Source organism: Musa acuminata, chromosome BXJ1-2 (assembly GCF_036884655.1).
Source record: "Musa acuminata AAA Group cultivar baxijiao chromosome BXJ1-2, Cavendish_Baxijiao_AAA, whole genome shotgun sequence".
Classification (NCBI taxonomy): Eukaryota; Viridiplantae; Streptophyta; class Magnoliopsida; order Zingiberales; family Musaceae; genus Musa; species Musa acuminata.
Window position 1 is genome coordinate 24499132 of NC_088328.1, and position 23785 is coordinate 24522916.

General features: G+C 42.7%; 4 protein-coding genes across 7 annotated transcripts; 2 read left to right on the top strand and 2 right to left on the bottom strand.

The window, feature by feature from the left end:
- Window positions 1-508: 508 nt before the first annotated feature.
- On the bottom strand, window positions 509-3761 carry LOC135603037 (protein DETOXIFICATION 49-like). The gene has a single exon (XM_065094290.1). The coding sequence runs from the start codon at window positions 2319-2321 to the stop codon at window positions 702-704; it is 1620 nt and encodes a 539-aa protein (XP_064950362.1). The 5' UTR covers window positions 2322-3761; the 3' UTR covers window positions 509-701.
- Window positions 3762-5276: 1515 nt separating this feature from the next.
- LOC135603054 (uncharacterized) lies at window positions 5277-12026 on the bottom strand. 4 transcript variants are annotated; one of them, XM_065094291.1, is made up of 7 exons: window positions 11914-12026; window positions 11720-11843; window positions 10470-10583; window positions 9068-9284; window positions 7940-8004; window positions 6987-7110; window positions 5277-5790 (listed from the first exon to the last, which is right to left on the bottom strand). In XM_065094291.1, the coding sequence occupies exons 2-7, from the start codon at window positions 11783-11785 to the stop codon at window positions 5771-5773; spliced, it is 606 nt and encodes a 201-aa protein (XP_064950363.1). In that variant the 5' UTR covers window positions 11786-11843; window positions 11914-12026; the 3' UTR covers window positions 5277-5770. The 4 variants fall into 4 exon arrangements, with proteins under 4 accessions (XP_064950363.1, XP_064950365.1, XP_064950364.1 ...); XM_065094292.1 differs by lacking the exon at window positions 5277-5790 and adding an exon at window positions 6267-6415; XM_065094294.1 differs by lacking the exon at window positions 5277-5790 and adding an exon at window positions 7812-7855 and having other exon boundaries at window positions 6995-7110.
- Window positions 12027-15039: 3013 nt separating this feature from the next.
- Window positions 15040-17600, top strand: LOC135612783 (uncharacterized). Its single transcript, XM_065109455.1, has 3 exons — window positions 15040-15348; window positions 16464-16621; window positions 17274-17600. The coding sequence occupies exons 1-3, from the start codon at window positions 15165-15167 to the stop codon at window positions 17379-17381; spliced, it is 450 nt and encodes a 149-aa protein (XP_064965527.1). The 5' UTR covers window positions 15040-15164; the 3' UTR covers window positions 17382-17600.
- A 1277-nt stretch (window positions 17601-18877) lies between these two features.
- On the top strand, window positions 18878-20714 carry LOC103975904 (dof zinc finger protein 1). Its single transcript, XM_009391030.3, has 2 exons — window positions 18878-19111; window positions 19604-20714. Exons 1-2 carry the CDS (start codon window positions 18893-18895, stop codon window positions 20510-20512), a joined length of 1128 nt encoding a protein of 375 aa, XP_009389305.2. The 5' UTR covers window positions 18878-18892; the 3' UTR covers window positions 20513-20714.
- Window positions 20715-23785: the final 3071 nt, after the last annotated feature.

The window sequence follows — 23785 nt, forward strand, 5'->3', positions numbered from 1 at the left end:
CATCTGGATGCGTGGCGTTGAACGTGTTTAAGGGGCTGACTTCACTGTCTGTTAAAGCCAACCAAAATTATGGTTGACTTTGCTGTCAAGCGGATAGGCAAGGCTGTGAGGTACTACTGTATCAAAGCTTATGTATGAACGAGGAGTTGGGGTCGGAGCTGACCCGAGTCCCGAAGCCTTAAATTCTAATGCCGGCATGGCCGACATGCTCTCCGGATGGGGTGCTCCCATCACAAGTACAATCCTAGGACTCTAACCCAATTTGACGCTTGCAATATATGTATATTAGGAGTAAAAAGTCAAGAGTGGGATGAGCTGAGTTGATCTGAAACGACAATGAGTTGGAATTGGGACCCGGCCGCCGTGTTGGAGGACCAGTGACAAGATTCTTGTGGCTAGGCTTTACGCAGCCGTAACAAAAGAGAAGAAGAAGAAGAAGATGGCGGAATCCACAAAGGCGCAATACGCAATCTACCCACTGTGGACAAGAGTGGAGGAGGGAAAGCCGTAGCACAACCCAAATTGTTCTTTCCTTCCTGATACGATTATTTTACAGTCCTACCGCCCACTATTAGTAAGACGGAAAAGAAAAGAAATAGATGAATCAGAAAAATAGAATAAAAAATGTTGTGCTTGTATGTGTCCTAAAACTGTGAACCCAAAGGATTGAAACTAAGTGCAAAAATAATGAGCGCTTCATGCTACGAACTTGGCTGCTCAATCTTTATAATCAGGCTGCCAGTCTCATCGACGTGATCCACGGGCATGCCCTTCTGCGGCGGCGACGGCAACGCGTCGTTGACTGCACCGCTGGCCGCGCCGGTGAGCTGCTGCGCCCGCTCCGCCTGCGTGATCCAATCGGTCCTCTTGATGACTAGGAGCATTAGCAGGACGCATGTGGTCTGCGCCGCCAGCAGCCCGAGCCAGAGCCCTTTGAAGTCGAGCCCGGTGAAAAATGCGAGCCCGACGGCGACCGGCATCCCGACGGCGTAGAAGGAACCCAGGTTCACGTTGGCGCCGACCCTTGGCCGGGCGCTGCCTCGCAGCACCCCGCACCCGGTGGTCTGCGGGCAGTTCCCGAACTCGCACAGGCCGAGGATCGGCAGCACGGAGGAGGTGAGCCCGAGGATCGCTGAGTCGGTGGTGAACATTGTGGCCCACGCGTGGCGCACCGAGACGGAGAAGCAGAAGGCGAAGAGGCCGAGAGCGAAGCTGCATGACAGGCCGACGGTGGCGGCTCTTCTTGCTCGGTCGGGTCGGTTTGCACCGAGCTCGTTGCCGACACGAGTCGAGACGCCGAAGCTGAGCGAGGAAGGGAAAATGTAAATGAGAGAGGTAGTCTGGATGAGAATGCCCATGGAGGCAACGGTGGCCTGCGGGTTCAAGAGAAGGCCGCACAGGATGATCATGATCTCGTACCACCACCACTCCAAGCACACAGAGACGCAGCTGGGCACGGCCAGGTTGAGGAGGGGTCTCCAGTCTCTGAAGCACTCGGTGGAGAAGGAAAGCCCGCCGGTGCTGCGATGGAGGTCCGAGAGGTAGATATAAGCTACGAGGAAGAGTACGAGATTGACGTTGGTCCAAACAGAGGCTAGCGCCACGCCGCCGATGCCGAGGCGAAGGACGGAGACCAAGAGGTAACTGATGGGCAGGTGGAGGGCGACGGAGATCGCAGCGCATGCGGTGAGAGGGAGAGTGATGGACTGGGTGCGGAGGTAGATGCGAAGGGGATGCAGGAAGGACTGGAGGAGGAGGTCGGGGAGGGAGGCGTGGAGGTAAGCGCTGGCGGCGGCGGCCAGCGCCGGGTCTTGGCCGAGGAGGAGGAGGATGGGGCGGATGTAGAACCAGAGGAGTGCGATGGGGAGGGAGGCGAAGAGGAGCAGGAGGACGGTGCGATGGAGCGCCAGGCCGAGGAGGCGGTGGCGCTGCGCGCCGAAAGCCTGCCCGCATATGGGCTCCATGCCCATGGCGAGCCCCGAGAGGACGGAATAGCCGGTGATGTTGGCGAACCCGATGGCGAGGGCGCCTCCGGCGAGCGGCAGGTCGCCGAGGCGACCAAGAAACAGCATGGAGATCATGGACCGGGAATAGAGGAGCAGGCCGGTGAGGACCATCGGCAAGGCCAAGCTCAGAATGGACTTGGCTTCTATAAGAGCCAACGTTACGGAATTCGGGGGCTTCGGCTGTAGGACCGGCGGCACGGTGGTCAGCGGCTTTTGGACGTCGACGACAAAGGGGAATGTGAGGAAGCCATGAGGATTATGGTGGTGGTCGCATCGGTACGGCGAAGCAGAGCTGGGGTTGTCAGGCACGAACATGGTCGGCTCTTTAACTAGTTTGATGCAACCAAGTTACAAGGAGAGGAACAAAACGGACACTGTTGCGTGCAGGCTGAGAAAAGGAGAAGAAGGGAAGAGGCTAATAGACGATGTTTGTCGTCTCGTCTCCGGAGTAGAGCGACAAGGGAGACGTTGCCGGGCCTGCATACAGCAGCAGGCACAGCGAATAAGCTGTGGGAGAGGGATTTTGGCTCGGAATGCCTCTTAATTTTGGTGCAGAAGAGCCAATGGGGAAGTGAGACATGGTGTGAGGGGGTATATATAGCGGGAGACGACTTGTTTCACGTCAATCGATGGCCACTACGGGAGCAACAAGCAGCGCCCAAAAACGGGACGGTTCTTCTGCCGCTTTCTTGGTTGCGTCGGCGCACCCGCGTACGGGGCTCAAAACGGGATGCGATTCCAGGGGGGAAGAATTCCGGAGAATATGTTTTGACTTTTCTTTGGTGGGTATTCGATCGAGTTTTGAAGCGTGCGTTAAGTTCGCCGTTTTGACCTTTCTTCACACTCTGCACACCACGCGGACGAGAGATGGCAGCCGCTGTCAATGTAGACTTCCCACTCACGGCCCATACGTTGCGTAATCCCGTCCTTAGCCTTTCAACATTTTGACACCGTCAAATTCTACCTCCTCCTCCTTCTCCTCCACTCTTGGTGTGATACCACTTGCGATCGTCAAGTGTGGCACAGACCAAGCATAACACCAGAATTGAGGTACAGGTTTCAGTTGCAGGTAGGTGAAGGAAACATATCGAGCCCATTGCCAGCACATTTTGATTTCTTGCTTTCCAGTTGGCGATCACACGTGAAGCTTCTTCAGTGATGATGGGAATATACTGACTGTGCTATGATGTGGTGGTAACATGGAGGAGGAACATATCGCATGCATCGGCAAAGTCAAAACCAAATCAAGCTGTCTCGATTAATCAGAGCTCACATGCAGGTGGAGGAGAAGGAAGCGCAGAGATTTTGGCTGGTGTTCCGAAGCTTCCTCGTGCATGGAGAGTGCCCCTCTCTCTCTCTCTCTCTCTTTATATATGCGTCGAAGGTTTCCTTGTAGTAAACGGAGAAGAAGCAGGAAACTCTAAGTCCCTGTTTTCTCTCCTCCCCTGTTTTTGCTTGCTTCTCTTCTCGTGCATCTTGTGGCTAAGGGTTGATTGGTGCCATGTGAATTCCACTAAATGTGTATCTCGTGCAATAATATGTGACGGCAACGTCGGATTTGTCGCGGAGACCAGGGTGGATGCAGCACACAGAATGTTTCAGCTTCAGCGAAGGATAAATAGATTCTGTTCCACCACCACCGCCTGAACCCTACCCAGCCGAGTAAAGGCCACTCTCACCAACGCTGACAACGCCATGCGTCACTGTCCACGGAACCACCGTGAGCACAAGGATTGGTCGACAACCATGAGCAGGTGGCAGCTCATATCCGGAACTCATATGCTCTTCGACACGCTCGCGCACCGGACTGGGAGTACCCGAACACACATGCTTGGATACGTACACATGGAATATCGCTTTCCAATGGAAGGACCACGCAATGGGTTGTCCCGTGCCTCGACGCCGTGTAACGTGGCCGGCCAAACCTTGCTTGGCATCGTGTGGTGGGAGATGGTTACAGCTTGTTGCAACCTTGAAACCAGCAAGGCGAAACGATGGTTGCTCGGAGCTTGTCGACGGGACGGATAGGGATGGCTACTGGTCTTAGTATCGTCTCTCAGAGTGGCCGCCATAAATCTCCTCTTGTTCGAGCTGGAACATACGATGAGCTGCTTGTTTGCATCTGAATTATAAGGTGGTCACAAGCTGCAGGGACCAGCATTGAGTTGCCATAATAAGGGCTCCAGAAGTCCTTTACCTCCCTGTCGTTTGTGAATCGAGTGAGAGATAGCAGCAGTCTCTCTGGCGCTGCACAGATACCGCAAGGAGAGGTCAGGGCGCAAACAGGGGAGAAGGACAGAACAATCGTCCCATATGTCAGTCCCAAGTATCCATCGATATTCATGTCAGCAATCCAGAACTCGTTCATTCCATATATGTATCTTTTCCGTGAAGATCGTCATTAGCATTCGTTTCTCGATCATAGATCGACAAGCCTTGCTCAGAAGCGAGCTTGGGGCCTGTCATGGAACTGACGGCAGCATCCACAGTACTGCGGAAGCTTTCTTCGAGCTGACGCTGCTGCACTGATTGGAAAACGACAGGGTAAATGATTTATGCGTGTCCATGAAATCGAGCGGAACGCGTGAAGTATCTTAGACAGGTCATAGCTGTTCCCGTGTCATCATTAAGGTCAGTGGTTGTGGGAGGTTGACTTGCTATTAGTGATCGATAATTTTTTATCGCAGGTAGTTGTGCGAGCTTGAGCAGCTGCTTTAGGAGGATGAGTGCCGAAGAAGGTCAGAAGATCCTCTCCGGGTAACTTTGAATTGTCTCCTTGGTCAGAGAAGACGTTTACGTTGTTGCCACAAGTAGACGTCTTTAGCAATCGCAGTCTTGCCATGGTGGTATTCACGACGGTAGTCTGACTCCATCCTGTTGCTTGGCTGATGCAACGCTGTTGACGATATTGCTCGGCTGATGCACCGCTCTCGACGTCTTTATCTGCTGCCTGAATGTGGAGCTCGTGATGCACGCTCTTCACCTTTGTGATGGAGGTGGGAGTCGTCGGCTCAGACTTTATGAGTGTCTCTACCGTGTGCCGGAAATACTTCCAAATGAAACGTGACTCGCCATATGAAATTGAATCGTGATAATATATTTAACCCTATATCGATTGAGAAGTAAATAAATATCTTGGATCGATCCAAAAGGACGAAATCGTATGAACTCATTCCTCGTGGGTCCTGAAAATAATGCTGATAGTCCTGCGCACCAAACTGTTACTTTTGACAGGGAGAGACATCGGATCTAGTGGTATTTTTCTCGTAGTATTTGAATCTTACGTGTCAATCTATGGTTCAAATCTTTCTCGCTGCTCCTGCTTTTATTGTACAAGTAGGAGAAATAGATATGACAAAATCTTTCGAGAAATCTGTCTAATTACAATACTTTAGTAGCCCGAGATCCAAGTCCATGTTCCTCAAGTTTTGAGGGCCCATAGTAGCATCAAATATCTATCAATCAGTGGAAAGAACCAGCATCGATTATGCGAAGAGCTACAGTTTCTTGGCCTTTGATTGCCGTGACAAGAACAGCAGGAAATCTGATTCATGAGGAACATCCGAGTTGTTCAAATGAGGCAAAAACTGTGCGGTAAACGGAGCAGAGGAGTCGAAGAGCAATCGAACATGAGGAGTGCAGTCGTTTGTGATGTACAGATACTGCAGCACAAATGGCACAAGGGATGTCACTCGTCTGCAGATACTGCAGCCATTACTCATCTGCAGCTCTCGTGTGCATCCACTCAAGAACCAAGAACCTCGTCATCGCATACTGGGCATGCCTGAAACAAAGGTAAGAATGACAAAGAATAATACTGACCTTTTATGTTAAATCAAAATTCTAGCTATAGAGGTTGCATGAGAAACTTTGATTGACTAAAGAAATGTGCATCTACAACATATAGAAATTTGTAGAATGAGAAACCGAATTGCAGGTTTATAGGTCAGCATGGGGTTTAGAGTAATCAGGCTCCTTACACCTACTTTGAGTTCTTTTATGAGAACTATGGTGTCCCATACGTTCTCATTTCTGTACACCAAAAGAAGCTTCAACAATGGCGCAGAGCGTTCCCATTTTACAAGATCATATATCCACAATAAGTTGTGCAGGGTTTATTTTCCGAAGAATAAAACAGTATCACCACTTTAAATCCAATCTAAAGTCCTGCTTGGCAGGAAGGTACAGGAAAAAAACATGATGCCCTTCATACTCCAGATAAAGCAATGCTAATAAGAACAGAACCTAGATCAACGAGCGCAAAATAATGATCATCGAAATGGTAAGTACAAACACATACCTTATTAAATCTTAACCATCTAGTTATACAATCTTTATGGTATTGATGCTGGCAATGTAACTTAATAAACTTATCTCTTTTCTTGTAAGCCGTGCAACATATCACACATCTGCATGCAGCAACATCATCAGTGTCACTTGAGAAGGGAGTTCAAATCTAAAATTTGATCATTCCGAATTACAGTAGCAGTTTCCTGCTTTTCACTTCTACTGACTTTCGTCGATATGAAAGTTCACAATTTTTGTTTGATTTGTACTTTTGTTGGCGTTTCATTTATAAAGGTCACTGTTTTCATTATAATGTATTCAAGAACAAAAACTAGAGCAAAACATATCAGGATATGTTACCCAGAGACTCACAAACAGAATAGATCCAGACTCACAAACTGCTACCGATCGATTATAAATATGTTGAAAAGAATAAATGTCTACATTTCCATCATGAACAAGTTCATTACGGTCGATGACTTGTGTCTTGGTTGCTCTTTTGTTTAGGAAGGATATGTCTCTCACATACAAGATAGAAGAAACCAAAGTACTAGTTTGACCAACATCTTAAAACAAACTTGAAATGTCAAATGTTCAGCAAAAGCTTTACATCTTATGATATACTGTGCTGTAAGTCCTAAGGAAAAGTATACTGTTGTACACGATAAATAAACAAATTAGATTAACGCATACTGTTATGTTTGTCTTTTTTGGAAAATAACCCTGCTTTGTATGTTGAAGATTGCAATAAGGAAATCAGCTCATCTGGTAATCCTCTGCTTTCAGTACCTATGGTTTCACCCCATTGTTGCAACTCCTAAAATTGCAGAAAGGACTTTTTCAGTTTTGATTATATAACCAGTCAGCAACAGAAATTAAATACAATTTATGCAAGATTAAAGAGATGTACATAATTTAGTCTCAAGCATAATGCACATATGATTATATAACTGTATAAGAAATCTTAAATACTATATTGAAATATACAAAATAACAGTTTGTCAGACTTTAAAAAAAAGGCTGATTGAAAAAATGACATTTCCAAAAAAGTTGATCAGACACCCATTTAAACTCCCAAAGACAACTTGTGATATAAATGTTATCAGAAAGAAGCATGTTGACATCAAAATACCTTTAGGACTATTTTATGAGTACAATAGCTGCCAATGATCACTATGAATAGCTAAAGAGTGACATTTGATAAAAGCCGATCGACTGCAAAAGAGAGCCATTATATGCTGATCAATCAGATCAGAAGCATGATCTATATCTTGCAGCTTTCTCTTGTTGGAGCTAGGCTAGTCTCAAAGTAGCAGCAGTATTATTTATACCAGTATAGTATAAAAAATTATATAAGATACCAGGTATAATATAATAAGTTATATTCAATATACCAACTGATTTATCCAAACTATATGCCAGAAACAACCATAACAGAGATCAAGTTTCTTCAAAGTGCAGTTGATATTGAACCGACTAATGGATTAAAAAAAGAAGTGATAGTAAGGGCAAACAGACCTCATAACTCATATTGTCTAGTTCAATATCTTCTTCTCTTCCCACTTGTGCATCATCAATAGCAAGAATTTAATTTCAAATACACAATCAACATTCTGATAAGGAACACTAGGTATGATCCGAAGTACCTGAGAAGATGTGCTTGCAGAATTGCACTCAGCACTTGCGGTGAAAGATTGTGCAGGAGTGATACCTTGAACAAAAATTATTAAATAACAAATGTTAGCAGTGGAATTACCAAATCTTCAACAAAATACATCAGTACATTAATGACACTAAAAATAATCCACAAGGTCTTAGTTATAAGGAGTCAGCTAATGGACCTCTTCCTGTCACTGAACTCTGTTATAAAACTCAATATCCATAAAACTAAAAATTGGATTAGTAATTGCTAATGATGCCAATACTTTTTTTTAAGATATTGGCCGAAGCAGCTATCAGAGCACCTCTTTTTACCCTAAGAAATAGCCCCTTCAAGATTTTAATAGTTGTGACACCCCAAATAGTTTCACATCATTAACATGGGATTAATATGTTTTCGAGCCTATCGATTTATAATGGGCTTTTCTCTTGTGATAATTGATATTGGAACAGATCTAGTACTAGATATTATGGGGAGACATGATTAGAGAAAGAAACTTGGATGATGTTTGTGGCACATCATAACGTGAAATCATCACCACTGCACCAGACCTTAAGTGTAACCGGGCATGACTATGAGCTATGCATTGGCTTTGGGTTTTGGTGAGCATGCAAAGCCCTTAACCAAGGAATATAATGATACCCCAACGGCAACATGGTCTCAGATATATTAAATCAATGGATTAGTTTTCTCATTGGATTGGACCATTGAATAGTTCGTTCTTGAGATGCTTAACGGCGAATAACCATAACTTAATTTACATCATAGAAGTAGAAAAATAATTTAACCTAAGGCATCGGCTCTTGGTGTAGCTTTAGTTCTTGCTAAACTGATTTTGAGAGGCTGATTATTTGGCTGAATAGTACAGATAGATTCACATGAAGAAGTGAGACTGATGGATTAACTATTTGACATAAACTTGCTGTAATTATTAAAATAACACATCATATTTGAATATTATCATCCATAATCATCTAAGGTCAATCCCACAAATGAAAGGTGAGAAAATTGAAAAACTAATGTCGTAAGAATACAGGCAAAGAGGTTATGAAATTAATTCCAGTTGAAAAAATAATTTGAAAAGGGTATGATGTTGCTTGGAAAAGATATTTACTACTAGCTTCAATTCTGGTAACTTCACCAAATGAAGTATAAGCAAGCTGATTCTCTGACTCCTGCAGTTCTCTATCTAATGCCTCATCAAGAGCTAGCTGTTGCTCAACTCTAGCCATTCTTGAAGAATTTCCTTCTCCCATGTTTCTATCATGACCATTGTTCAGCCTAGAACTGCCACCATGAACATTTCCTTGGAACGATAGATATATGCTTTCCTGAAAGAAAAGTTTGCCCAAAATACAAGAAATTAAAGCTAAAATTTGTTTCCTTAACAATGAATAAATTCCTGTTTCGTAGCACAAATTATGTAAATATTTCATCGCCAAAGTGGCTGTTTCAGTTCTTCAACACAATCACACATATAAATGTATAACTTGATTGTGTGTGCGTATATACACAAAATTGTTCACAAGATAAGCCATCGCACCCTATTATAAAAGAAAGAAAACAAATATGTAGAGATTTGAGGAATAATTATTCTGATAGAGTTATCTTCTTGTGGAGTCAATAGTTGTGAAACCATTTTGACTTGCTCTTTAGCTTATGAAAAATCAATCCTTGTTCACACAAGAAGTGGTAACATCAGACAGTTACACGATAGTTGCTAGATTTATGGTCACAGACGATGCGAACAATTGTCTCTAGAAGGTCAAATTTTTTTGCAATATGAAAGAGTTATGGAAGACACTAAGTAGGAAGATTTATTTCCATTACACAATGTTAGAAACAAGGATTTCTGAGCACTGACCACCAGCGAGGCAAATTATGTAATGCAGGTTGTATGTGCCATTAGTTTGCAATCACATGCCAAACTTTTCTTCATGATTGTAGGCGAGCACATGATCATTATCTTATCAATCTTCATGGAACTGCATGGAGATATTCTCTCCACTTGTGATGGCATGGCCGCCTAAATTGATCCTCCCAAATGCCACATTTTTGGGGTGGTGAGTTCAATTATGATAATATTTAATTGTTCAATTTCTCTATAAAATTGCCATTAGAATCTTTGGAAAGTGTTTTCTGAATTATTGAATATGGATAAATATACCCGATTCAGAACTCCCCTTCTGTTTTCTTCAAACAAGAATTAGTCTGGATGATACTTTCTTTCATACAGTATGGTAAAGAATAAAGACAGTCCTGAACATTTTAGCTGACAGAAAGGCATACCGTAGCCAGTAGCCATGGCATATCGAAGAAGGAAGAGTTAGTTTGTAATGTTTATAAGTCAATTATCGGTTCAGCAGATAGTCCAATTCTACTAATTTATGGCTAAAAAGAATCTCGTAAATTCCATGTTCTCCCAAATGCATCCGCTTTTGCAGAACATTCCAACTACAACTATATCGCCCGATTATTCTTTTGAGAGAAACAAATGAAAAATGAAGAACACCTACCTGATCCTGAAGCTCCTCAACTAATGCAAGGTCATCGTGATCATGGAAATAACCTCCAAAATTTTCTTCCACCACATAAGGTGCTGGGACATTCTGTACCATGATGGCGATGTACTAGGGGAAAATTTTCCAAATTTTAGTGCAGAGTGTCATTAAAACTTGGTCTGCCTATATCTACAAGGTTGTGCCAAATACATATACCTTAATTTAAAAATTCTGAAGGCTCATCACACAATATCATAGGTAGCACTATTGTGCAACAGTAACTTAAAATTATATAAAGAAGAAGAAGAACAGAGTTTTAAGCATCATGTAAGCAACTTTTAATGTTTAAGTACTGATAACCATCTATACACAATGGAGTTTAATAATTTCAGTAAACAAAACAACTTTGAAAAGAAAAAAACTTAACAGTTTGATACTTCTCAGCAAACCTAACAAAGAACAGAAATATTCAATAAAGTAGCAAATGTTCAATTGCACACGGCAAAAGGCATCACAGTGTTGTTTGACGAGAAACATGGTGCCAATACCATGTCAAAATATTAGGTTTTGGCTTTAAGCTTTGAAGAGCACTCGGAATTTAAGTAGGTAGTTGAGATATAAAACTGGTAAATCTAAGAATAATACAAATGTAAATCTCATTTACGTTCCATAATAAGCCTCAGAAGACCAACCAAAAATAAAAATATTTTCACTATATGTTAAAATGTATTCACATGCGCAATGGACGGAAGATAGCATTTTTCTCATCCTGATCTACGGATTTTAAGGAGATACAACTATGGTTATCAGGTAAATATAGGTTAACAGAAGAAATTCAGCAAAGCAGCGTTTCACAGCACGGACATGAATATAAAATTGAAGCAAAAATAATCATAAAAAACCATAACATGACTCTAATGGTACGCCATCTACAACATCTTCTCCGACATCTGGAGGGGGGATGGGGAGGAGCAAATTTCACTCTTAACTTTCACGACAAATAGTTCAGCACCAAAAAACACACAAAAGGCCAACATCTACAGTATCTGGAACACCCAAAGATCCTTCCTTTCCTCCGAACGGATTCTGAAATACTGGTCGCAAGAGCAAAATATCCATCCGAAAGTACAAAAGAATCAAAGTTGACAAAGGTTAAAGATAGACTTGACGGCCAACAAAACGGCTCAAGAAACGATCTTTCTCGCAAATAATGAACAAATAACAAGATACTCAGCTGGATTCAAGGCTAAACACTCGAAAATTACCGAGGAAAACAGACAATTCTGACAGCTGGTGGGATCCCTCTCTAATCTGTGACGTCCGGAGTCCATGGCGTTGAAATTTGAAGGGGGAACAACGAAGATAAGACATGACAACTTCTGTTTTATGCTGCATGAAAAAATTTCAATTGTTGATGATTTCCTCATGTTTTTGTCCTGCAATATAATTCAAAACTCACCAATGGATTTGGTTGCGTTTCTCCTTGAGCTCATTGTCATGGTTAAGCTAATTTCATGAGATTGCGTTGACTTCTTCAAGCCCCCTCAAGCTGGTGAGTGGAAGTGCATGAACGCCAAACTTAATCCAAAAATACAAAAAAAAAACTTATTTGGATAATGGTTTAGTAAAAACATTGCTGATTTACAGTGAAGAGGGATTTTTTTTTTGTTTTATAAGAGCATGAATAGTAACTTTTTTAAATATAAAATGATAATTAATTTTAATATGATTAGTCGGTAAATAGAAGATTAGATTATTTAAGTATAAATTTCTTATTCAATTTATGGATGAGACTTTCAATGAGAGATATGGTCCATCAAAATTACTTCATCTACCTAAACAAGAATAAAATAATATTATTATTTCTTTGCAAATAAATAAGGATGTGTTTGCTTTATTAGAATAAAATCCAAGAGTAAATAAAAATTGAGATCTTTATGACATCAAATAATCCAATTTGATACTATGACTAAAGAAAAAATAATCCGAATGATCGTTGCTTTAATCACTTTACTGAATGTTTCTTCGTAAGGATGGAGAACTTGTGTGACTAAGCGTGTCTTATATGGCTAGATTCAACCATCTTCTTATATTTGATTCGGAAAACCCATTTTGAACCAACACCATTGGATTGGTTTGTTGAGGAGGAGGCATAAGGTTCCATGTCTTATTGTCGTGAAAAGTAATTAATTCTTCTTCTATTGCTGTTTTCTAATGTGAAAATTTTAGAGTCGTTCTTTCATCGGACATATTTTGGCATCGTTCACATGGACTCAGGTAAGCAGACACAACGATGCAGACATGGAACCTCAAGTACGATGTAGCGTGTAACACATATGTGACGGGCAGCCGCTTGTCGCCCCCTCCGTGCGAATGATATCATCATGGTACAATCGTCCCGAAAAGCTCAAGGCAATGCTGATCCGTGCAGGTTGGTCGGCGCTTGTATAGAAGCTAAAGTTGATCGTCCGAGGAGCCCGCTACAATTAATTGACCCCGTACGACTAACTCATCCTCGCATATATAAAAGCTAACCCTCCTTAATCAAGAGGGAGAGGACTTCAAGCACTCAACTCTTTTTCTCATTTACCAAAAGCTAACTTAAGCTTTGGAGGGATCGAGTCGGAAAATCTCCCTCCCGACCTTGACCCGTGTGTAGGAGTCTAACGACCAAGAAGCTGGTCACTCACCAAGAGAGAAGATCACGCTCGGGGGATAAGGCTCGAACTTGACCCGACTCGACGCTCACCCTTACCACCTGAGTATCCACATGGGTAACCTTGTACATCGAGAATTGGATCGAATCGTGCTGATATCTCAGCTGAGCGTAAAGGTTCACCAACATTCTTAAAAGTCTTTGGCTCTTGTGTAGTATAGTCTTGAATAACCGTGAGTGCTTCACTCGGAGAAAGTTTATGACTACATACATAGTCATCCAAGTGACTAGGAGTCTGTTTGGTGCTTATCGATCGAGTCACATTGGTTGATGGTACTCGTTGCACCAATATAGGTGGTGAGTCAACGCTTTTGTCTTCTAAATCTGAAGTCTTTTGGTTATTTTGAGGATAATTATCCAGTGTATCTTCGTCAACTTCTGTGGTAGTGTTTTGTTTATCCTATTGTTGATGAGCATTTTCAATATTTATATGTAAATTGGAAAGAAAAATCATTGAGAGGAGAAAGCCATATGGCTCGAAAAGTTACAGTTGTTGTTCGCAGTTGTAGGTCGTATCACAAGAACATCCATTGCTTGTTGAGTTACTTTGTATCTCGGAGTGTCGGAAAGAATGGAAGATAAAGATGTTTTATTGAACAAGCTTTGATACATTAGCATAATATTCTCCTATTTATACAGATTATGAGGGAAAATTTTTCTCAACAGAATAGAGAGATTTCCTCGTATAATTGAGAAAATCTTATTATGGGTCAATTGACACCGTTATTTGATGTGTGATTGAAACATGAAAGATATTGGTGGTTATAGTTTGGATGACAACATGGTGTGACCATTGGGTGCAAGAATGGAATTGATATGATATATTAATCTCTGTTCCAACTGATGACATACATCACACTTTCTGTGATGGTTTCTCAGTAGAAGTTACATGGGTAGGTGGGTCATGCAAAGCCACACTCCTTCATCAGCCTCCCTGTACATACATGGTGGCATTGGGAGGAGGATGGGGAAAACGATGAGCTTGATTGATGTCCATGGCGAGGGCCAAGTCTTTCCTGTCGCTTCCTTTAAAGCCGCCACCGGCAGGAGCTTGGTTGGTGCTGTTGCTCGTGGCGGTGGCTGCGAAGTCTCAAGTAGCTTGGTCGTCTCCGTCTCAGCAGACCTGCTCTGCGAATCTTGGCCAGCTCGCCGCATGCGCTCGCTTCGTTGTTCCTGGCCAAGTCACAGGGCCTCCCGGCGAACAATGCTGCGCCTCTCTCGGACGCGTCGACCATGGCTGCCTCTGCGACACCCTCAGTATCATCGCTCGCCTGTCTGCTCGCTGCAACCTCCCTCGGATCACCTGCAGTATGCTTTCAGCTCATATATGCTGATCCTTCTCATCTGTTTGTTCCTCCGGCTTGTATCCTTGATTTCTGGATGCGTACAGGTCCCTGAATGCAGACGGCATGGAGCACTGCCTTTGTCGAGTGGAATCTTGGCTGGTTTTCTGTGTTCTCCTTTGATCTTTCAGCAGTGTGAGGATAGTAGTAGAAGTAGGCATCAATAAAAAAGGCTGCTTGCTTTTATGGATACTATGGAAGCTGTTAATTGGCTGATTGATACAACTAAAACACAGTGATGCTTCACTTCATTAATAAAGATGCTAATTTTTATGCACATAATTACTGTAGAATAAATGTATGAAAACAAATAAAATACAGATTTTGATTTTTTTTTGTATTTTTTTAATAATGAAAAAATAGTGAGAAAAATGTAATATCAATTGAAGTATTTAATGTAAAAGATGGTACCATTGAAGAAGAAATTTGAAGGCCCAAAACTAATTGATAGGCCTTAAGCCCGGCCCAAAGTTAAGCTCTGAGTTGCAGGAAGTACGGTCGGCTCCCTCTAATAGCCATGAGTCCCAACCCTTCCGATTTGGCGCCGCCCGTCCGCCGATCAGGCTCGTAGCCTCTCTCTCTCTTGATCCCTCTCTCGGCTTCTTCGCGTCTGTTGAGATATCTGGGTTGCAGGCTTCCGTTGCATTCATCATGTTCGGGTCCAGGGTTTTGGGCAGAGTGCTTTGCGCCGCTGCCAGGTCGGAGTCTTCTGCAGCTTCTTCTGCTGCTGCCGCCTCTTCCGCTGCTTCAACTTCGGTTAGGAAGGCACAGAATCCGCTTGAGGAGTTCTTTGAGGTGGACAGAAGCACGGATGAAGAAAAACCCGTCATTTATGGTGCCGTCCTGATTCCTTCTTTTATCTTTAGAATCACTCTCTGCTATTGCCTTGTCTTATTTTGCTTTAAGATCTCCCTTCTATTTCTAGTAGTAATGATACATTTGGTCGTACCAAAGTCTTGATTTTGCTTTTGTTTCTGTAAATGGTTGCTTTAACTGTTCGCGTAGCACAGATATTTGTGATCTGATTCGGTTTATTGAATCCCAAATATTCTCAGAATTTTTGCTACAATCATTCGACAGATTTAACCTTCTTGATTGTCTTGCAGTGTCACATCCACAACATCACGAAGACAGCAAATAACTCTCATGGCACAGTAATTTAGTTGGCAACAAATGACTCTCCAATTGGACTTTGTTTTCACTGTTCTGCATCGAACTGACATTGATGCGTTAGTTTCAATGTTCAGGCATTGCTAGACTTTGCACTGAACACCTGGAATTACTATGTCATTAGTTTGTGGGCCAAAATGTCGATTCCCTAGTTTTCTAATTTTGTCATAACTATCTTTGTTCTCCAGAATCTGTTGTTATAGCCTGAATTTTAGTTTCATCAGCCTCTCGAATAACCCTAAGAAACTAATGGAATTGCTTTTGTAACACCTTCCATAGTCTCCAGTCTTCAACACAGTTTCAATGTCATCTTTTGCTTCTTTTTTGTTTTTAAAGTACTTCTATCTTTTTTTCTAGTCTCTAGTTTCGGACAAAGAACCTGTTATACTCCTCATAATCCTAAAAATATTTCTTTACCTTATTATGTTCAGAACATTAGCTTTTTAGTCATTACATTGACAATTTTTTTTCTTAGCTTCTAAAAATCACTCTACATGTTTCTTCTTCTTCTTCCCCTTTCAGTTCTTTTATGGTTTTGGTTGCGCTACTTTCATCTTAGAGGTTACCAGGTGCCAGGCACAATTTTCTATCTGACTGATCCATGTATTGCGGGTATATGGTTCTTTCGTGTTGGAGATGTTGGATCTAGTATTATTAAAGAATAACCATACACTGTGTGATTGCCGGTTTACAAGAATTATATAGCATATTATTGGTAACAATTATGTAGCATAACATATAATACATGTTATCATCTTAATTTTTTTGACCTTTATACAGGTCGCAGTTGGAAGGCTTCTGAATTGCGTCTTAAATCTTGGGATGATCTTCAGAAGCTGTGGTATGTCCTTTTAAAGGAAAAGAACATGTTGATGACTCAACGCCAAATGCTTCATGCTCAAAACCTTCGGTTTCCTAACCAAGAACGTATTCCAAAGGTATATGTTACCTTTACCTAACTATCATTTCAGGATTTGTATCTTTATTATTATTTTTTGTTTATCTTCAATTGTTGAACTACTAGTGATCTGACTTTTGTAAATATCAAAACAGACAAGACACTATGTAGTGCATTTAGGTGGATAATCCATTGAATCCTGAACCTGCTTTTATCTAGATTAGCTACAGCATGACATATTTTGGTTTTACAACTCAACGAGCTGATGTTTCTTTTGAGTTGGCTCAGAAATGGTTGCAACTATGATGGTGTTGTCATCCATAGATTGACTTTATTTTGTTTCGTCTGCCATGTTCTTGTTTCCTGATAAAAAATGGTGACAATAAAATTGCCAGCAAGTCTCTTTGTTCTCATGTTGATTACACTCATGGCCTCTACCATCAAAACTACAGCATCTTGTGGAATGTGGAATAACTATACTGGCCATAAGAACATGCAGCTTATCTATACACTATGGCTTTTTTTTTTTTTTTTCTTTTCTTTTTCCGTTTTTAAATAATATAAATATATTGCTGCTACTGTTCGATAGAGACTTTCTTCGATGCTTTTACAATTAAAGGACAAGATTCTAGAGCTACCTGACTGCAGTATTTAGCTCTCTTTCTGATGATAAGCATGAATGTTAATTGTAGGCAAGGAAGTCGATGTGTCGAATAAAGCATGTGTTAACCGAGAGAGCCATTGCAGAACCTGATCCAAGGAGGTCTGCAGAAATGAAGAGGATGATAAATGCCTTGTGATGCTCTTATCTATTCCTTTCAATGTGTTAAGCTTTTCAATAAGAACATATTGGGGATTAAGCTCCTTTTTTGTCCTAGAAAGGTGCCGTCGGTGTACGATTTCTGCTTAGATCCTTGATTCGCCTAAAACTTGAGGTTGAACTTGGCATGCACAGATGTTGTAATTTATTTTTCTTGTCGAAATGCCTTTAATAGGATGACATTCCTTTTCCCTTAAAATGAATCCATGTTTAGATTTTGATAATGTTATTAATAACTATAAATTTTTATTTATAAATTTATCTTTTAGATCAATAGCAATTAATTTGACATATAAGTCAGTCCTTCCCCACAGTACCAAACACCTCTTCATACTTAAATGTGCTTTTAGGTGAAGAGTAGAGACCAAAGTAAGCAGCAAGTTAGGTTTTAATTGGCATATATTATATGTGTTGGTTAATGTCTGAGTTGAGAACAGAGATCAGTAAAGGAATGTCTTGGCTCCACCAACCATGTCTACTTAGCTTTGTGTAATATATGCGAACTTATCAGGCCAATATTTTCCTTTAACAGTGCAAGGCATGTTAGGTGAGAAATGGATTGGGTTTCAGGCAGGCTGAAGTGGTAGTGGGGAAGAAGAAGGTGACAGAAGATGGAGAGTGAGGTCAACTTCTGTTGAAACAAGCTCTCCCTACTTGGAATAAATATTTGCTTGATAAGCTTTGCACTCTTCAAGAATGTTATATACGCTATATATGTAATGTTAATTAACCTTTTGAATCGTAGGCGACACTTCCATTCTTCACTGTCTCACACATGCATGCACCATGCAAAAAGGTTTCAGTAGCGCTTGGAAAGCAGTCTCCTTTGCTGATGCATGCATGTGCTGATTCCTAATCCTGTGACAGGGACCATTGAGGAAGCCATTAGAGCAGCTCGCTCGAGAGAGAGAGAGAGAGAGAGAGAGGTGCATACTCGTATCATCCTTACCAATGATATGCCGGCCATGGAGCTTGGAAAGACGTCTAAATCTGCTTCACTCGAGGCCATGACAGCGTCGATCGATCTCCAACGCCATTCAAATTCGAAGGTAGTAAACAAAGCTTCCTCTGCACACGTTAATGTCTTCCCCGCTTTCCTCCACACCCTTCAATCTGCGTTCAAAGTCGCCAGCAAATACCTTTGGAAGATTCCAATGCAGTACCAGGAATTAATGTACAGTCAAACAAACGGGTCTTTTTGCTCCTCAGATGAGATGTAAAAGGAATTTGATGAAACACCTAAAGCTATTCCCCATCGCTATCCATCTATGCTCCCCTCCACAATGGCGATCGAAGGCGAAGCCTTCGTCCGCCACCTTGGATCTCTTCTCTTCATGCGCGCACAAAGTGGGGCTCGACCAGCTTGTCTTCCATTACGGCGTCGCACGCGTCCACTCTCCCTCGAATCCACGATCCGGTCGCCCTTCTCCACACGTGTGACGCTCCTGATTCGTCCTTCCTTTGCTTCACGTGTACACATTCCCTTGCGCGATGGTTGACTCGCACTGTATGCGCGTCCAGGCAGCAATGGACAAAATGGCTAGTTTAATGTGTCACAGAAGAATCACCCACCACCATTTCTCTCTTTTGAGCACCAGCAGCCACGTCCCAGTCCTCGTGTTAGGTCTTCTTCCTCCTCTCCTCCCTGTTGTTCTTTGGTGTCTTGGATCATCTGTGGAGCTTTGCATGGATACTACCCAGTGGCCTCAGGTAAAGATTGCCCAAACTTTGATGAAACTTATTTTGGATCCATGTACCTACCGATCGTAAATTTCTCCGGTGGATCGGTGTGGATCTGCTGTGCTTTTTTAGGGTCGAGGCTCGAGATTGTTGCACAGCTTCTTTTTCTTACGTTGATTCCCTTGAAGAGATCTCTTCTTTCATTCTCTCACATCCTTTCCTTGGTCCTTAAGCTTGTAATTCTGTCACCTCGCCCCTTTTACTCTTGAAAGCAGCAAACCACTTTGCTTTTCTGCCTTTTTTCTTCTTCTTTTATCTCTGTTTTCTTGCTTTTCTTTTATCGTATGCAGTAAAGCAGTGATATGTTCTTGTCCAGAATGTGTGATTTCTCTTCCTTCTTTTCCTCCCTCCAACCATTTCCCTTCCGATCTGATATATGTGAGTGTTTAAGTCCGTTTTCTCCTACTCCCTCTCTGATTCAGTTTGTACAAATGGGGATTTGGTGGTGTTGGTGCTCTACAGGGCGTAGGGATGATGATGATGATGCCCATGGTGGATTTTGCTCCCTCCGCCACAACCGCCACTGCTGCAAGCAACACATGCACGGGAACCAGAGCACAGCTGACGGAGAGTACGAGGCCAAGGTCGCACAAGGAGCAGGCCCTCAACTGCCCCCGGTGCAACTCCACCAACACCAAGTTCTGCTACTACAACAACTACAGCCTCACCCAGCCCAGGTACTTCTGCAAGACCTGTAGGAGGTATTGGACTGAGGGTGGATCCCTAAGGAATGTCCCTGTGGGTGGTGGCTCGAGAAAGAACAAGCGGTCCTCCCACTCCTCCGCCACCGCCTCGACCACCACCACCACAAAGTCCACCTCCTCCATCGCATCAGCATTAACAACCGCCTCAACTTCCAAGAAGTTCCCCGCTGACCTCATCCCTCCATCGATCTCACTCTCCGCCAGCTCTGAAGCTCCCAAGTATTACGAGAGACAGGATCTCAGTCTGGCCTTCCGACAGCATGGCCTTCCTGAGTACAATGACTACCCCAACCTGGAAACCAGCAGTGCCAACAGCAGCAGCGGTGCTCTGTCTGCCATGGATCTACTGAGGGGTGGGATGACTACAAGAGGCCTCGGGTCTTTCATGCCGATGCCGGAATACCCTACTGGATTCGGATTGCAGGAATTCAGGCCACCTACTCTTAATTTCGATTTGGATGGAACTGCCGGAGAGAGCAGGAGCTTGCCCGGAATGCAGGTAAGTACCAGCGGTAAGCTGCTGTTTCCCTTTGGGGACGTGAAGCCGGCTGTCCCTTCAAACATGTTCGCAGAGCAGTTTGAGAAGAATAAGGGGCAAGCTAGCGACCCTCCTGCGTTTTGGAATGGTATCATTGGAGGAGGAGGAAGAGGAGGAGGCTCATGGTAGAACAAAAAGATAGAGAGAGAAAGCCTTCTTGGTGTCTAACAAGAGACTGTGTTTTGATTCATGATGGTGGATCCGACCACGCTGTTTGCAGTAGTTAAAGCCTAAGTAGAAAACGGATGATACATATTTATGTTCACTTGTCTTCCAACTCTTAGCTTCTCTTATCCTCATCATTGTGGAGTACATCTGAAGCTTCATTTCATGTTGGCTTCAACTTAAAGTAGATTTCTGTTGTGTGGTCATAGGAAGGCCCTTTTTCCTTCCCCCTTTTTCTTTTTGCAGGACAAGCATGGCCATAAAGAAGGGCAAGGAAAGAAGAACGGTAAGTCAATTTTATATGAACTGTGGACTACTGCAAAGATCCTATGGACCAAAAGAGAAGTGGCAAACGGAAAAGATAACTCATATGTGCTTAAGCATGGAGCCATTGCCCGACTCATAGTAATCTGTGGACTCGTGCAAAGATCGTATGGATCAAAAGAGAAGTTATGAGAACAAGAGAGTAGTACTAGACGCAATATCTATGTAATGTTCGATGAGTTTCACTTCTTTGTTTGCTCTTCCATCTGCCATTTCTATTTTGCTTTCTCGTCTATCAGGCCTCGGCGGTCATGTCTCACCACCCCAACTCAAGATTCTCCCAGCCTTGAAAGCACAGACAACCTGCATACTCTTTTTGCCTTTGATTCGCATGGTAGTATTATATATTGCATTAGGCTCTTCTTTGGATTCCTATTAATATCAGAAGAGGCCCTTTTCCTCCTGAGATCGAGCATGAGATCATGGTGAAAGGATGCCTACGTTGGAACAAAAGCTGGGAACCAGTTCATCTGCCATTCTCACCTAATGATTCCTAAACCCACCAACACATTCCCGCTGTCCCATGTATGATTACACCCTCAACGTGCTTCCTACTCGAACAAAGGGAGAACGCACCTTTTCCCCAGGCATTCATCTCGCTTCTCGAGGTTGGGTCCCCATGAACATTCCCCTAGGGTTGGGAGCTGAGGAATTACATCCTTCGACTATGATACTGTGCCTTCTTTTCCCTGCTACACGTATAATATAGATAATTAACGAGCTTGAGATCAACTTAAGAATGTGAAAACCAGTGTTTGGGGTTGAACTGGTGCGTGTACAGCCCAGTCACTGTACTCTTATATCATATCACATGCCATGCATTGTCCTAATGGTACGTAAACAAGAAACTTGATGCTTTTGAGTATGATTTAAGATGCCGACGTACGTTGACTTTTAATTAGGAGCTTGGAGATTGCAAAACCTGTAGATGCTACATGTTTGAAGAAATCTGGAGGGCAGAAGTATTTGTTTTTCTTTCTCATAGGCTTCATCAACGCACATCATCATCCTTAACCTTTGAGTAATATATTCATCATCTTTCACTGTGGATGTGGAAATTCTATGTTGTGGTTTTGCTTCTAACTAATGTTGGACAGCTAAAAATTTATCAGATCGGCTTCTTTCGTTATCATTGGACAGCTAAAGGAGTTATTGAGATGTTGTTACAATGGCCGCTAGAAATCCATTTTCTAATCTCATCCTTCACCTGCAGCACTTCAGTACTGATCCGAATTGCCTACTTCTATATGGAAAGAATCATGTCATGCATACACAAAAGAATACTTCATCGTCTCCTCTCAGCGTTGCATATCCAATCTGTCATCACGCACTGAAGCACATCGAGCAGGTGCAAGGTCTCCGTGTGTTGGGCATGTTCTTCGTCCATCGGAGGGACTCTTCACGAGGTAGAGTGCACTAAATGCGATGTTTTCATTGGGGAAGCAACGCATGGGCGTCCCATCAGCACTTGTTGGCCACAAGAAGGACGAGAAGAAGACAGAAGTTGACCAGCGATGTATGAGAGGGGGAGCATCCAGGAAGAGGAAGAAACAAATAGGAACCGACAATTTTGGGTTTGTGTTGACCGGATATATGCGTTTGACCTCATCGTATCTAAGCAAAGAAAGAAAAAATAATAATTATTCTCCATAAATTTCTTCGACAGTGAGAATATTTTTGGACAACTTTTCTAAACCTTCGGCGACACTTCCAATTATTATCCACGAATCATTCTTCAATCTTGGCAAAATTCTCATCTGGTAAATGCATGATGACTTATACACAGTAGAAAATCTAATCGACACCCGACCTCCTGCAGTATCTGCTACATCAATCATTTGACACATCATCTGGCACGTCCCTGTTGACGTACCTCATTAGTGGCTAGTAAGAGGCCACCTAATAATATCTACCCCTTAAGTTAATCATCAGTAAAGAGAGCTTTCTTAGCTCATGCAGCAGCCCATCGATCTTAAAAGTTGCAGTGCTGTATGCATGTAATGGTCGACAACTACGAGCATGAAACGAGTGACGCTTTCACGTTCTCAGAAAGCGTTTGGGAAACCAATATTAACTCAGTCTTCCTTCTTAGCTGATAGCCGAGTTAGGTTCTCAGATAAAGCGAGAACATTTACCAAACCTAAAGATGAGCTTTGCCCCTTTTCCATGCACCAACCATTAAGGTAACACCTTATCGTCTTAGAACTGACCTAATTCTACCCTGAGAAGATAGTGTGGATACAAGGTGGGGAAGATGAAACCTGAAAACCTGGTTGGTGCGCTGCGCCTCCGGTCATGTCTCCTGTGGGCGTCGTTTTCAGGGGACAAAAAAATATCATTGTTCGTCATCATGGAATGATCTCGTACGGCGACCGTCGAATCCTATCACTAGGGATAAAGTTTCTGTTCGTGATAAAGGTCTGTCAAGTGAATGGTAAGCGAGAATGATCCGATTGGCCTATGGGTATGTTGTCATCTAGCAAAGTTGGTCAGTCGATTAGGTTCTTGTTAGGTACTGCATGCGTGCGTGCAGAACTGTAGTGCTTCCTTTGAGATCCATGATGATGCATTTATGCTTATCGCTCGAGCTGTCAAACATAAGTTCGATCATCGTCTTGTAATCTTAATCACTTCTCCTGTAACCTTTTTGTGCAGAATAATTCTACCTAGTCTGGCATACGATATGCCTGCGACGAATGAATTGGTATGAGGCCTGATGAATCGGGAAGAGGTTTTGATGATCCTATACAAACTTCTGAAGCTTTAAAGTGTCAAAAGCACACTTGGCAAGGCATAAAAAGCTTGAGAGGATCTTGTTGACCATCAATCAATCTGTAATTTTTGTGTCTTGTGCTGAATTGTAATCTCCTGGGGAAGAAAATTCTTTTGAGACACGACTCCTGGATACTGGAC